This window comes from Monodelphis domestica, chromosome 8, assembly GCF_027887165.1.
Source record: "Monodelphis domestica isolate mMonDom1 chromosome 8, mMonDom1.pri, whole genome shotgun sequence".
NCBI lineage: Eukaryota > Metazoa > Chordata > Mammalia > Didelphimorphia > Didelphidae > Monodelphis > Monodelphis domestica.
The window spans coordinates 37,774,829-37,790,175 of NC_077234.1; the positions used below are offsets into that span (position 1 = coordinate 37,774,829).

The 15,347-nt window shown below is 38.3% G+C and overlaps 1 protein-coding gene across 8 annotated transcripts in view; it reads left to right on the forward strand.

The window, feature by feature from the left end:
- The window catches only part of NAALADL2 (N-acetylated alpha-linked acidic dipeptidase like 2), a 1,419,153-nt gene that overhangs the window by 1,058,589 nt on the left and 345,217 nt on the right, over positions 1–15,347 (forward strand). For all 8 annotated transcript variants that reach the window (XM_056808005.1, XM_016424651.2, XM_016424653.2 and 5 more), the window contains one exon: positions 11,448–11,591. In XM_056808005.1, coding sequence (XP_056663983.1) covers positions 11,448–11,591 — 144 coding nt within the window. The remainder of the gene's footprint in view (positions 1–11,447; positions 11,592–15,347) is intronic.

A 15,347-nucleotide genomic window follows, 5' to 3' on the forward strand; every position in this document is an offset into this window, starting at 1 on the left:
ATATTTTGACCTAAATACGAAGTTATTTCTGGGAAAAACTGCTATCTGGAAGATGAATTAGGTTTACTCTGCATGGCTATAGAGAGTACAAGAGAAATGAGTGGAAGTTTGAAAGGGTTCTATATGGGTTTAATGTCAAGAAGTACTTCCTCGCAATGAGAGCTTTCCCCAAGTCAAAAAAGGCTGCCCTGGTAGGTGGTGAACTCTCCTTCCTGGAAGGTCTTCTAGAAGAGGCAGAACTACTTGTTATTGAGAATATTTCAGAGAAGAATCTCCATTAGGCATGGGTTAGACTTCAATAAATTCCAAAATTCTTTCTGGCTTTTACTGTAGGCTTTGTGATCCTGGGGGGATTTGGGGGAGGGGGAAACCTATGATTAAATACAAGACTTTGCAAAGTATATTAGTACCTTATTAGTATGTAGGACAGACTTCATTTTTTTAATTAAAATTTACCTAGGGGAAGGTACTGAATTATTGCTGAATTGAGCAAATGAATTAAAAATATAAATAATCTAATTGGTTCTCAGTACTTGAATTTAAAAGAATCAAATGCTTGTATGCACACAATATTAGACTCAGCTATCCTTATGGAAAATTAAGCAATAATAATAAGAGTAGTCCAACTTTTTATAGGCCCTTAAGATTTCTATAAGGCTCGCCTTACTACAAGCATATGGAATATGAATACAAGCCTTTGAAGTAGGTAGAGAGTTTCTTGTCATTATATATTTTAATTGGGATTATACACTTAGCATATTATCAAGTGTGCTAATAAACAATCAGCTAAATATGGAATAGCTTTCCAAATAAACCCTAAGGTTTTAATTATTTATATGTTGATTAAAACGGAAAGTAGTATTAAAACAGGGATTTTTAGAAAATAGGGACAAAACAATGCATTTGTTCTGTGTCTATTTCCTTATCCTACTTTGTACTTATTAAAGATTATTTGCCTTTTACATAATAATAACAGTCATAAGAAGAATGGACATTTTGGTATTGATTTTAGATTTATAATATACTTTCCTCACCATAACTTTGTGCATTAAATATAGTAGATATTATTATTCCATTTTACAGATGAAGGAACTAAGGGCAAGGGAAGTTAAAGGACTTGCTGAAGTCACACTGGAAGGAATCATAATAGATTCTAATTCACTCCCAAAGCAGGGCTCCTTCTAACATGCCACACCAATGTGGGTTCTACTTCTTTGTAGATCTTCAAGAAAAGGCTAGAGGACCATCTCCTTAGCATAGAGAAGGAGAATTGTTTAGCATCTTTTGGGGGATGAATGGTGGGAATCCTTAAGTGCTGGATTAGATGGCCTTTGAGATTTTGTAATTCTCTGTATATAAATTTGCAAAAAGTTTTCATCCAAGTTAGGATCAGGGTCTATTTTCAGTCTCTTGTAGATTACCATTATTAGCCAGAATAAAATACTTTTTCCAAATTTATGTTGGGAGACAATCTCATAAGTATATTCATCAAAGAACTATGTAGGTCTCCAGGATTAAATGCATCATTTAAGCCATATTTTAACATTTATACATAAGAAAACCGAAGTCCAGACAGATACAGTGATTTGCCGTAGGTTAATGCAAAATTTGTTCATTGTGGGGACAAAATAGTATTCTTTTCTTCCTTTTAGCCCTCCATTTGCTACACCATTTTGTTTTTAAGTAGCTGGGCATGTAGATGAGTAGTGTTTAACCTTTGAAGTGTATTAAATGTTTTGCAAATTATATCTGATTTTTAATAGTATGGGAGAGATTAGATTTAAATCAACATCTCATACCCTACACCAAGATAAACTCAGAATGGATGAATGACTTGAATATAAAGAAGGAAACTATAAATAAATTAGATGAACATAGAATATTATACCTGTGGGAAAGGAAAAATTTTATTTTAATTATTATATTTTTAAAAATCTTATCTTCCTTCTTGGAATCAGTACTGTGTATTGGTTCCAAGGCAGAAGAGCAGTAAGGGTTAGGCAATGCAGGTTAAGTGACTTGCCCAGGCTCACACAACTAGGAAGTGTCTGAGGTCAGATTTGAACCCAGGACCTCCTGTCTCTGGACCTGGCTCTCAATCTACTGAGCAACCCCGCTGCCCCAAAGGAAAGATTTTAAGACCAAGCAAGAGTTAGAAAAAAAATTACAAAATGTGAAATAAATAATTTTGATTACATTAAATGAAAAAGTTTTTGTACAAACAAAACCAATGCAGCCAGAATTAGAAGGGAAGCAACAAATTGGGGAAAAAATCTTTATAACAGAAGCCTCTGACAAAGGTTTAATCACTCGAATTTATAAGGAGCTAAATCAATTGTACAAAAAATCAAGCCATTCTCCAATTGATAAATGGGCAATAAATATTCAATACATGAACAGGCAATTTTCAGATAAAGAAATAAAAACTGTCACTAAGCACATGAAAAAGTGCTCTAAATCTCTGATAATCAGAGAGATGCAAATCAAAACAACTCTGAGATATCACCTCATACCTAGCAGATTGACTAACATGACAGCAAAGGAAAGTAATGAATGCTGGAGGGGATGTGGCAAAGTGGGGACACTAATTCATTACTGGTGGAGTTGTGGACTGATCCAACCATTCTGGAGGGCAATTTGGAACTATGCCCAAAGGGCGATAAAAGAAAGTCTGCCCTTTGATCCAGCCATAGCACTGCTGGGTCTGTACCCCAAAGAGATAATGGACAAAAAGACTTGTACAAGAATATTCATAGCTGTGCTCTTTGTGGTGGCCAAAAATTGGAAAAGGAGGGGATGCCCTTCAATTGGAGAATGGCTGAGCAAATTGTGGGATCTGTTGGTGATGGAATACTATTGTGCTCAAAGGAATAATGAAGTGGAGGAATTTCATGGAGACTGGAACAACCTCCAGGAAGTGATGCAGAGTGAGAGGAGCAGAACCAGGAAAACATTGTAAACAAAGACTGATACACTGTGGCACAATTGAACGTAATGGACTTCTCTACTAGCAGCAATGCAGTGATCTAGAACAATTCTGAGAGACCTAGGATAAAGAATGCTATTCACATTCTGAGGAAGAACTAGAAAAACAACTGCTTGATCACATGGGTCAATGGGGACATGCCTGGGAATGTAGAATCTAAAAGGTCACCCTGGTGCAAACATCAATTATGGAAATAGGTCTTGATCAATGATACATGTAAAACCCAGTGAAATTGTGCATCAGCTATAGGAGGGGGCATGGGGGAAGGGGAGGGAAAGAACATGAATCTTGTTACCATGGGAAAATATTTCAAATTAATTAAATAAAAATTTCCAAAACTTAAAAAAAAAGAACAGGAAAAAGAAAAATAAAGTGTATGGCCATAAAAAAATCTGATTTTTAACAGTACTATCTCTTTCAGAAGGCCCCCAGGACTATGTTCATATTCACATCATATCTAGAGAACAATGCCTTTCTGGGGGAAAAGTAAAGCATAAATTCAATTCAGTTAAGCAAGAAACCTTCCTGTTACCTGGAAAATATCAAATTGCTAGGAATGCTAATCATGTTTTAATTTTGTTTAACATACATTTTTATGTATGAATAAATTTTAAATTAAATTAATGGCTGCACAGTTCTACATCAAAAATGATGAATTTGCCAAGTTCATTTTTCTTACATTAAAAAAATGTACAACACTCATTTTTCAAAACAAGAAACTTTACAAATCATTTCCAACACTCATAGCCTTCAAATTTAGAATGAGACTCTTATCAATAAAAAACATGTGAAGGAATTTGAATTGCTCATAACTGTATTACATTTAGCTTGCAGGTGGCCAATCATCCCAATTTTTCAGGCTCAGAATGCTTTCAAAGAAATAAAATGTAAAAGAGTTGTGTTTGTGTCTACCCCACAGCTTATTATTCTTATGATATAGTTTGTGGTTTCAAAATTTTCACATTATTAGGATGTTTCAAGGAAAGGACTAGTCCCCGCAAAATTGGGATTGATACAAAGGAAATGGAAATGCTCCTGGCTAATGTTTACTGAATCAACAAAAGGCATTCCAGTATCCCTTTGAAAAGGACCAAAAATAGCATTTGCTGAATCTGAATGCAGACTTGTGTAAAGGTGACTGAGTATAAACAAATCTGGTTCAGAAGAACTCTTGTATATAAGGAAAGGGGCATAATACATTTTAAAAATATCTCAACATAGCATATTTGATAAAAAATCACTTTCCTTGACAGTTACAAAATAATTTGATTATACCGATGCAGTCATATTAATGTTTTTATTCAAACAAGAAGAGGCAAAAAAGTTTAAAGTCCTGATAATGATTGTCAGTTTAGTCATCATCATTCATACAGACTTTGGTCTTGGCAGTGGACAACAATGGCTCTGAAAGAGAGAAACTGAGGCTGACAATTTTGTGCAACTCTGCCTCACCTAAATCTAGTTTATTCAGAGACAAAAGACTCCACCAGAACAAACCTCCAAGATGGAATGTTCTTGGGGCAGACAAGGCTAGATGAGGAAATGCCTCTTTCTTTCCCATTCCCAACCCCTTAGCACTGTAGTGTCTCTATTTGATATATGCCTGTGTATGTATATAAATGCTTTGAGGGTAGGGATTTATGTTTAATTTTATTTTTCTCTTTGTATCTTCAATACCGGGCACACCCACACCCACATACATACACACACACATAGGCTTGGAATATATTAAGATTTTAGGCACTTAGATACTTCTTGATTCATTTTGGCTCCTCCTTTAGATATTTTGGACTCATTTACACTGAACCTAAATTTGTGTAGAGACTCCCATGTGACTATGCCAAATCTAGCCAGCCCTTGTTCTGATCTCTGGTATTGGAACTACCCTGTGTTTTTAGTGGTTACTTTTTACCTTATGTCATCCAGAAATACATCTCCAAATCACTCTCCAGATCTAAGTCATGCTGTTTCCATCCCTTTATGCACTGTCTTCCTTTAGTAGAATATGAACTCCTTGAAGACAGGAACGATCTTAAATATTCCTTACATTTATATCCTAAATACTTAGCATAGTTCCTGGGACATACACTGTAAGTGTGTATTAAATACTCTAAAATTACTCTAAAAAAATAAAATACTCTAAAAAAAATCCAAATTACTCAAATCAATGTCTGTCCATCCATCCATCCATCTGTCTCTGTCTGGCTATCTATTGATCTATCCATCCATCTATCTATCTATCTATCTATCTATCTATCTGTCTGTCTGTCTGTCTGTCTGTCTGTCTGTCTGTCTATCTATCCATCTGTCCGTCTGTCCATCCGTCTGTCCATCCGTCCATCCATCTATCCATTCCCTTATCTATCTAATTTATCTGTCTGTCTCTGTCTCATCTAATCTATCTATCTGTCTGTCTGTCTATCTATCCATCTGTCTGTCTGTCCGTCCGTCCATCCGTCCATCCATCCATCCATCTATCATCTATCCATTCCCTTATCTATCTAATTTATCTGTCTGTCTCTGTCTCATCTAATCTATTTTTCAGTCTGTCTGTCTGTCTTTCCACCTGTCTGTCCATCCATCCTTTTATCTAGCTAGCTAGTCATCTAGCTATTTATCTCTATCTTATTGCTTTTATGCCATACAGAAAGTTTAAAACAAAAAGAGGCAAAGTAGTTAGTAGCTAATTCCTAGATTTGTTCAAAATCAATTCTCAATCTTCCTTCTTCAGATGAGAAAAAATTCTTGTAATATACATTTTTAAAAAAGATCCAGGTAAATGCCTCAACTTCTCCTTTCCAAATTTCATATGCCTAAACAGTAAACATGACTTTTGGCCTGTAAGGAATGCTAATATCATTTTCCCCCTTTCATGCCGGAGCTGATTGCCAGTGGTCATAATAAGTTAAGTGAGAAAGGAGAAGGGACTAGACACTTTTGCTCTGTATTTCTATCTTTAATTAACTTGTCCTCAGCAGGGGGTCTGCAAATTGTGGCAGCATCAGAATATGTCAGTGTGGTTTTTGCCTAACACAATCAATATGCTACTTTCTATTCCACTAACTTCCGAAGGAAACAGGACTGACAGTTTTTACAGTAGATTAAGTGGGCATTAGGATCAAGTGAATTTCACTAGAATGAACCATAAGATGAAATGCTATAACTTGAGTGGGAAATAACTTACTTTCCCCCCCATCTCTGAGACATGAGCTCCGATGGATAATCTAATTTATTCAAAATTGCCCCCAAAAGGTCGAGGGTAGTATGAAGAATTTTGCTATGTCTTTGGATAGTCTTAGAATTAATATTGTGTATTGTTTCCAAGGGAGAAGAGAGTGGTTAATGGCTAGGTAATGGGAGTTAAATGACTTGCCTAGGATCACACAGCAAGGCAGTATATGAAGCAAGATTCCAGCCCAGGACCTCCTGTCTCTGGACTTGGCTCTCCATTCACTAACCCACCTACCTGCCCTCTCTTTGAATAGTCATGACAAAAGTTTAGATTAAACCATGATCGTGATATTGGTCTGTGGAAGTTCTTTTACAATGATTATAATTACTTAGTTTCAAGAGCAAACTCACAAAGAAAGATAACCGAGATGGAGCGGGACAGAATTTCTTCAGATAATGCAGTCAGTCGATTAATAAGATGTTCCTGAGTCCCTAAGCTGATGTAGCAATTCCCCTAGAATGCTCGATTTGGAGGAAGAAGGGGCTTCGGATATCCTCTAGCCTCTCATTTCACAGCTGAGGAAACGGAGTCCCAGACATGTTGTTACTTTCCAGAAGACTCAGAGGTACCACTCAGGATCAGACCCAAAGCACGAACCCCTGTTCTTCGACTTCAGATCTAGGCACGGCTATGGATGTTCCTCCAACCAATACCTTTTTTCCTCATATAGATGATGATCTTTATGGCATTAGAAAATGTGAAATAGATTTAAAATGAAAACCACCTGAATATAATTTAATCTTTCTGCCTCTAGGTGCATTGATCATCTCAAAAGCTCCCCTAGCCACATCCCAAGATCTCTACCAGCTCCTAACCCTTGAACATCAAAATACCCTCCCCTACCCCCCCCCATTTGTTTTTGCTGGTTCACCACAGGGCAACTACCAGGTGGCTGGGAAGATCAGTTTCACTAAATTGAGCAAATATTTATCAAATCCTTATTACAGCCAGAGCTCTATATCTAGGATTAAATGGAATAAGGGATACGAAGCATTTTGTAAACCTTATACTATTTCTTGACATTGTGTTAGTCTGAACCTGGTTGCTTATCACTGAAAGGACTCCCAGAGTAGAGAAATACATTCTAAGAATACAGGATGGCCATTTCCCTGCCTTTTGGAGAGTTCTTCGAGGCACTGGCAGGTTAAATAATTTGCCTCATTTTCCCAAGAGTCACTATGTGTGAGAGGGGGGACTTGAATTGAGATTCTGTGGACTCTCAGACTGACTCTCTCTCTGTTACACATGCTGGCTTTTTGGGTTGTTGTTAGAGACGTGTGTGCTGCTCAGAACAGTTCTGATCCTTCCTGAGGCAGCTGGGTGAGGAAGAGGAAGGTCTGGGTCTTTGGACTGGAGTCAGAAGACCAGAGTTCAATCCCAGCCTGGGCGAGTTATTAGTACTACTCTAGCTCCAGACCTCAGCCTTCTCCTGGCCCACCACTGGTCACTTCCTTAGGTCCAGGCTTCCTTTCACTTGATCTTGTGTTCCAGTCTTTCCATTGGTTGAGCTTCACTTTTTGTAACTCACTGAAACCATATTCTGGGCACAAATCCATACAGAAGTCACTGAAAAATGCCTGGAGTGCTTGAGGGTTACAGATGCAGAATCTCAAGAAGTGAGAGTTTCAAGGCTAAATATCCCTTTACAGGTATTCCTAAATATCCCTATGCTGGAATCCCCTCTATGGCACACCTGATACATGAGTATCTATCCTTTTCTTTTTTTATAAACCCTTACCTTCCATCTTGGAATCAATACTGTGTATTGGCTCCAAGGCAGAAGAGTGGTAAGGGCTAGGCAATGGGGGTCAAGTGACTTGCCCAGGGTCACATAGCTGGGAAGTGTCTGAGGCCAGATTTGAACCTAGGACCTCCCATCTCTAGGCTTGACTCTCAATCCACTAAGCTACCCAGCTGCCCCCAGTATCTATCCTTTTGGGGATTATTCACTCACTATATCAAGGATTGAAATATCATTTCATTCTTTCCCTAATTCTAATTGTTAGGAAGTTCACTTTAAAACAGTAAATATTATTTATCAAGTTAAAGTGGTATAAGTAAATTAGGAGATTGAACTCTGCTGTATGTTACTTTTCTAAAAAAAAAAAGTCTTGATATCAGCAAAGCTTTTTTAAAAAAATCATTGTTATCTGAACTCTATGGTTTTCTTAATTTCACAAAAGAAAATCATTTAATCTATATCTTTATTTTATTTTTCACATTAGACAACGTAGTAGTTGGTAGTTCATTGAGGTACTTTAAAATATAAGTGAATTAAAAAAGTGGAAATATGTTAAGATTTTATATACAAGCTTCATATAATGGAGGGCAATAGAATTCTTCCCTGAACTAATCTTATTTAATAAAATGTGCTTTCCCCCTTACTTTTTACTATAATTTAATCTTAGTGTTCTGTAAAGTCCTGCTTTTAGTGTCTGTTCTCAGCAGTGAACTGTTTGTCAAATTTCCATTAAGCTTAAGGTGAAAAATTAATGAGCCACTCACTTCAGATATTTCAAAACTAATGCTAGTCATATTAGTAATGCAGAGGAAAGTCAAAGCTGTGGGTATGTACAATTAGAGTGTAGGGATCACCATATTTAACTTTTGAAAATTTATTATTTCACATCATTAGCAGGGCATTCTAGAGTATCAAGGGAGTACATTTAATGGTCTTTCATCAATAGAGTAATAGATCTAAAAGATCATTTTTATTTGTTGAAGTTTATATTTGATCTAGTTCAAAATATGGTATTTTAAAGCAAAATGAATATTAGTAACACTTTGAAAACTGTTAACAGAACCAGAGAGCTGCTGATGATGAATGAGCATTATAAGTGAGGGTTAGCCAATGGTCTGCCTCTATTCCACAGTATCTTTAGGCATAGAGAAAAATTACCCCCAAACCATCAACATGTTGTGTAGACACCCCATGGCCAGCTTATGGAAGAAAATGGCAGATATGCAAAGGATGAACAGCCATGGTATGAGATCAGTTTTTTGGAGATAATTTTCACACAAATGGGATTAAAGATGTATTTGAGTAAAAAAAAAAAATAGGACAAATAAATCCTAGATCTTTTTTCATTTGATATCCCCCAGGTTCATTCTATAAGGGGAAAAAATCCAGTGATTCATTATCTAGGCAAAAATTTTAGGACTGAAAATTTGAGCCCAAAGTGTCAACATTAATAAAACTACAAATTATAGCAATCAACAAATATTTACTTAGCACCTATACCAGCTGCTAGTTTCTGAGGCTGACTCTTTCTACCTCACTTGGACTGGAAGCTCAGTGGTCATTCACAGGCTTGACCCTTTATTGATTGGCATGGCAGCTTAGAACTGCTCTGTTTCTGATTTAGACTTCTTGTTCCCTCCTTAGGCAGCCTTATGCTCCCCTCTTCGCACAAGCACACCATATTAGTTCTGGATTTAGTGTAGATATCTGATCAGTTTTACTCCATTTCAGCTCAGAACTCCTGAACTCAAATGATCATCAGTCTGAGCCTTCTGGGCAATGAAGACTATGGAATGAGCCATCAAGACCCACTATAGACAATTTTGGATATGCATATTGAGTATCTGACTTTCCGTTTATCAAAGCATTGGTATTTCCTTCTCCTATTGTCAATACTCTGGTTTCTGCCTAACATCCAGGACACAAAATCTAGTTGTCAGAAGTCTAAAATGGGGATCTAAGAGGGAAAAGGATACTTATTACCTTATGACTGTAAGGAGACGCAGGGACCGCTCTTCCCAGGTAGAAGGAGAAAGCTGAATTTGAACCTTGGTTCTCCTGCAGAATAGTTAACTGAATTTAAGTAAAACTCCAGGTTGGTGGGATTATACACTTGGAACTGGAATGGGACCTCAGAGATCATCTAATCTACTACCTTTGTTTGACAGACAAGGAAGCTGCATCCTAGGTGGGTTAAACCACTTGCTTGAAGGTTACACAGCTATTAAGTAGAATTCTAAGTGGAACCTAAATTCTCTGAGACCTAATTTCTCTATCAGACATCCCAGCATAATGATGATGGCGCTGCCTTCCTTCTAGAGTTGCTGCAAAGAAAAAGCTATTAAAAAATAGAATTTAAGCTTCTTGGAATCAGTCTTATTATTTTTAGCTTCTGTATTTCTAGTGTCTGTCACCCAATAAGTGTGTATTAAATGTTTATTAAATTTAATTAAATTGTAATGTGATAATCTGTTACAACATTGAAATAGCTCATGTTTAATCAACAACTACTTATTAAATTGAATTGAAATATGGCATGTTTTTATTCCCCTACAAAGTACTGACCTATTAAAGCTTAGAGTAAAGATGATCCTCACCCCACCTCCATAGAAATAGCTAGAATTATTTTTTTCTGAGTAGTGACTCTTCCTATTCCTTAGAGAGCTTATTTCTTTGTAAACTTTAAAACCTAGACACTTCGCATTTTCTCCAGTTTTCAGGTGATAAATTACAAAAACATTTCTATACCTTATTTTCTCATTTGTATATGGCCTGTCTTCTGATGCCTAGATCATAGTCATGGGAAGCGCATCACCTCTCGGATCCCTGGGAAATTAAATTGCTCAAAAATTTTAGTAATGTTTTCTCCCAACAAAAGGTCTGGGGAAATATAGGCCTGTTCTGGAAAAAGCAATGTTCTATTTCTGAGTACACACAAAACATACTCAGACATATTGTATATGTGGGGCAGAGAGGGAAAGGGGAGGAGGGACATAGATATACACACATACAAACATTAACACACGCACACCCATTTGTACACCTATAAATATATGAACAGTGTGTGTGTATGTGAGTGTGAGTGTGTGTGTGAGTGTGTGTGATCTTCCCTTTGAACTCGGGATAGATGGAGAATCTTCCCACGTTTTTCAGCTCCTTGTTCCAATAAACTTATTTTTGGCCTTCTTTTGTCTCTATAACACAAAGAATCCTGACTTCCCCTTATATTTCCCAGCACACTAAGCCCTTTCGCAATCACACCTTCTTCCTCAGCCCTTCCAAACTCCAACAGGTCAGTGGCATCCATCAAGGCTCTTGTTAGAGGTGAGTAGCTGCTGGCTCCCTTTCTTTAGTAGAATCATTTGAGAAGAGAGTATTGCGTCACAGTTCAGCTACACTTCTTCCCTCTAAAATAATTTGCAGGACCTTGATGGGAATGTTGGTGTTTTTCCTTTCCTTGAGCATCTTCTCCTTCCTTTTTGATACAGTTGGAAGCTCCAGAGAGGACCGATCTGACCTCACGCATTTGCTCGTGCAGCCCATCTCTGCCTCTCTTGTTGCCACACTGCTCGCTTTACCCGAGGAGAAGGACCAGCCACCTGCCTGCAGGGCTCTGCAGCTCCCAAGTCAGGGTAAGCCAATTTTTTCCTGTCTCTGCATCCCAGGGTTCACATCCTCATGATGACTTTCCTGAAACTAGCCCAGCCTGGGAGGGGAAACACTGTACCATGGGAAATGGGCTGAAGATGGTCCCAGAGATATGGGACCCTGATCTTGTCTCTGCTGCATCCCCAGCATCCAGCCTATTCCCTGGCAAACAGCAGTTCCTGAAGAAAACTTTCTGATGGATGGAGGGGATTCTAGAGCCAGTTCTATAACTTGAGGAAGGACACATTTGGTGAATTAGACTAGAGAAGCAAGTGGTCTCTGCCCCATCTTAGAAGCCAGCAGAGCACCACCAGGGCTGCAGAGAAAGCATCCGATGCCTCTCTGGCATTCTGCTCCATTTGGCGGGCCCAGCTTTCAGCTTTACCAGTCCCCTCTCCTTTCAAGATTCAGTGGCTACCAAGCACTTGGGGAGCTGGGCATGGAGGCTCTGAGGAGGAAGCATTAAAGCCCAATTCCTTCAATGGACTCAGAAATCCCTCTGTCTTTTCCACACCATCACCCAGGAGATGCTGCTCGAGCTGCAGTACAGCTTGTCAGGCCTTTTTCACTAAAGAAGGCCAGAATGGAAGCCAACCAACTCCTATAGTATAGAAATAGTATGAAATCCAGGAGTTGGAGCTCTTTCTGCCTATGGCACTGGCATTCCAGTTCTAGAAAGCTACGCTAAAAAAAAGGAGCCTCATTGTTCCGTGAGCTTTGGTTTATTACCGCGTGCAGCAGGCTTTTTCTGCCTGGATCTGGGGGCTCTTCTCCCCTCATGCTTCATCTGAACCCTGTGCTCTCTGGAAGGGAAGGAGGGCATTAGAGGAAGTGCTTGGAGGAAGCCCACAAGGCAGAGATGGAGTCAGGCTAGCTGCTTGCTCAAACTCAGACCTTTCAAAGTCAGAGAGATTATTACCCTCACCGGCTCATTATTGATTTGAGCAAAGCACAAACACACCCTTCGTCCATAAGGCTAGGACAGAGCAGGGAACGGGAGACCCCAGGAAGCTGGATGATGAAAGGCCTTTTCTCCATGGTTGCTGCCGGGCTCTCCCACAGAGGCAGGGAAGAGAAGACCGGCTGACCCGGTGTTTGCTAATTACAAGATATTGGCCGTGTTCCTGCCCTGCATCCTCTACAAGTAGGGATTGTATCTTTTCTGCTGCTGGTGCTTTCAAGGTCTCCACAGTAGTCCATCTTGTGTGCAGTTCAGAGAGATCTGCCTTGAAGACTTTTGTGGCTCAGTGATTTCTTCTGGATGGGACAGAAGTGGGACAGTGGAAGGCACTTGCAGCCACAGGGAAGACGAGTTCAAATCTTGACTCTTGAAATTACAAACTGAGACTCTGGGCAAGTTAGCTTTGAATCTCAGTGTCTTCGGCATTTTATAATGAGAAGATTGGATCAAGCGACCTCTAAGGTTCCCTTCAGGTCCAGGTCTAGAATCTTAACCTCTTAGAATTGAATCCTGCTGTGCAGTGTACCTAGGAATGGGGGCATGACAATACCATGACTACAGGATTACATCTAAAGGATTATATTCATTTCTGAGACCCTCATTCATTTAAACCCTCACCTTCCAACTTGGAGTCAATACTGTATATTGGTTCTAAGGCAGAAGAGTGGTAAGGGCTAGGCAATGGGGGTCAAGTGACTTTCCCAGGGTCACCCAGCTGGGAGGCCAGATTTGAACCTAGTTCCTCCCAACTCCAGAACTAGTGTTCTATCCACTGTGCTACCTAGCTTCCCCGTGAGACCCCCATTTGGATGAGATGGACAGATCAGAAAAGGGTCACCACAATGTTTGAGGAGCTCGAGTTCAAGCTAAATAAGGATGACTTTAAAAGAACTAGCAATATCTATGTTGGAGAGAGGAGGACTTGAGTAATGAAGAGATAGTAGTGTTCGAATATTTGGACTGTGGTTATTTTGGTATCAAGGAGCAGAACCAAGAGTTATCAGTAGAAATTGCCAAAAGGCAAGTTTAGACTTGACTGAAAAAAAAAAAAACAAAATCAAAATCAAAACCTCTGAATGACATGATGTATAAAAAGCATTTATCAAGAGCCCAGCATGCCAGGATGGTGACACAAATGCAAACCCCAAGTTCCTAGCCTGAAAGAGTTGATGATCTACTTGAGTGGGGAAACAAGTAAGTTTTTATATGGACAGTCACAGAGGCGGTGCGCAGATCCATAGAACAGTTACATAACATACCTATTCCAGAAGCAGGGCTACTGTTGATTTGACTCCTGTGCCAAGAACAAGAGGTGTAAGGAGTCTGGGGGTGGATGAGGTAGAAAACAATGTGAATGTGCAAAAGTAGAGCGGGTAATCTTGAGAAATGGCCAGTTACTTTTCCTTAGTAAACTTTGGAGAGAATATGGATGATCATCTGCTGGATATGTTACAAGAAAGATGGCTTTCCAGTATGATTTGTACTGGAAGGCCATTGAGTCTCTTCTGACTATCATCCTATGACTAAGATGACAGCTAGTTATTGCAAAATCCATATATTTAAGCCAAATTCCCATGCAAAACTTTCTTTGATTTTTTCAGTAATGATTCTTTTCATAGTTGGGATTGTATTTTTTTGGTAAATGCATTTAAACTCATAAACAGTTTTCCTAAACATGATATATACATACATAAATAAATCAAGATCTTTCTCTCTCATTCTTCCTCTCCCTGTCTGTCTCTCTCTCAAATTATCCATCCATCCATCCATCCATCCATCTATTCATCTATCAATCAATCAATCTATCTGTCTAAAAAAGATATTACCTTCCTGCCAAAGATCCATATAGTCAAAACTATGGTTTTTCCATTAGTAATGAGTGACTATGAAAGATGGACTATAAAGAAAGCTGAGCACTGCAGAAGTGAAGTTTTCAAATTATGATATAAGAAAATACATTTTTCTTTTCTTTTTTGTATCAGCCTCATTTATTATTTTTTGCTATTTAGGTCTTAAACATTTTACCTTTTTTTCCAATTACATATAAAATATTTTTTTAAATTTATAATTTTAAATTATAAAATAAAATAAATTTAAATTTAAAATTTTTTAAATTTATAGGTCCAAATTTTCTCCCTGCCTCCTCCTTCTACAGCCAAGCAATTTGATATAGCTGATACATACATAGTCATACAAAACATATTTCTTATATTATGAAAAAAACACAAGCCAAAAAAACACAAAAAAAGAAAGCAAGAACAAATTAATATGATTTAATGTGCATTCAGATTCCATCAGTTCTTTTTCTGGAGGTGGATAGTAGGTTTCATCATAAATCCTGTGGAATTGTCTTGAATCTTTGTATTGCTGAAAAGAGCCAAGTTAACCATCATACAGTATTGCTGTTACTGTATTCAGTGTTCTCCTGGTTCTGTGCATTTCACTTTGCATTAGTTCATGTAAGTCCAGTTTTTTTTAAACATCCTGATCATTTCTTATAGCCCAGTAGTGTTCCATCTCAATCATACACCACACCTTCAGCCAATCCTCAATTGATGGGTATGCCCTCAATTTTTGCAATTCTTTGCCACCACCAAAAAGGACTGCTCCAAATACTCTTTGTATATGAACCTCCTTTTGCATTTTTTATCTCCTTAGAATATAAACTTAGTCATGGTATTGCCAAGTAAAAGGGATTTTTATTGCCTTTTGGGCATAGTCTGGTGAAGACTTTTGAGGGTCCCCTGGACAGCAAGAAGATCAAATCAGTCAATACTTG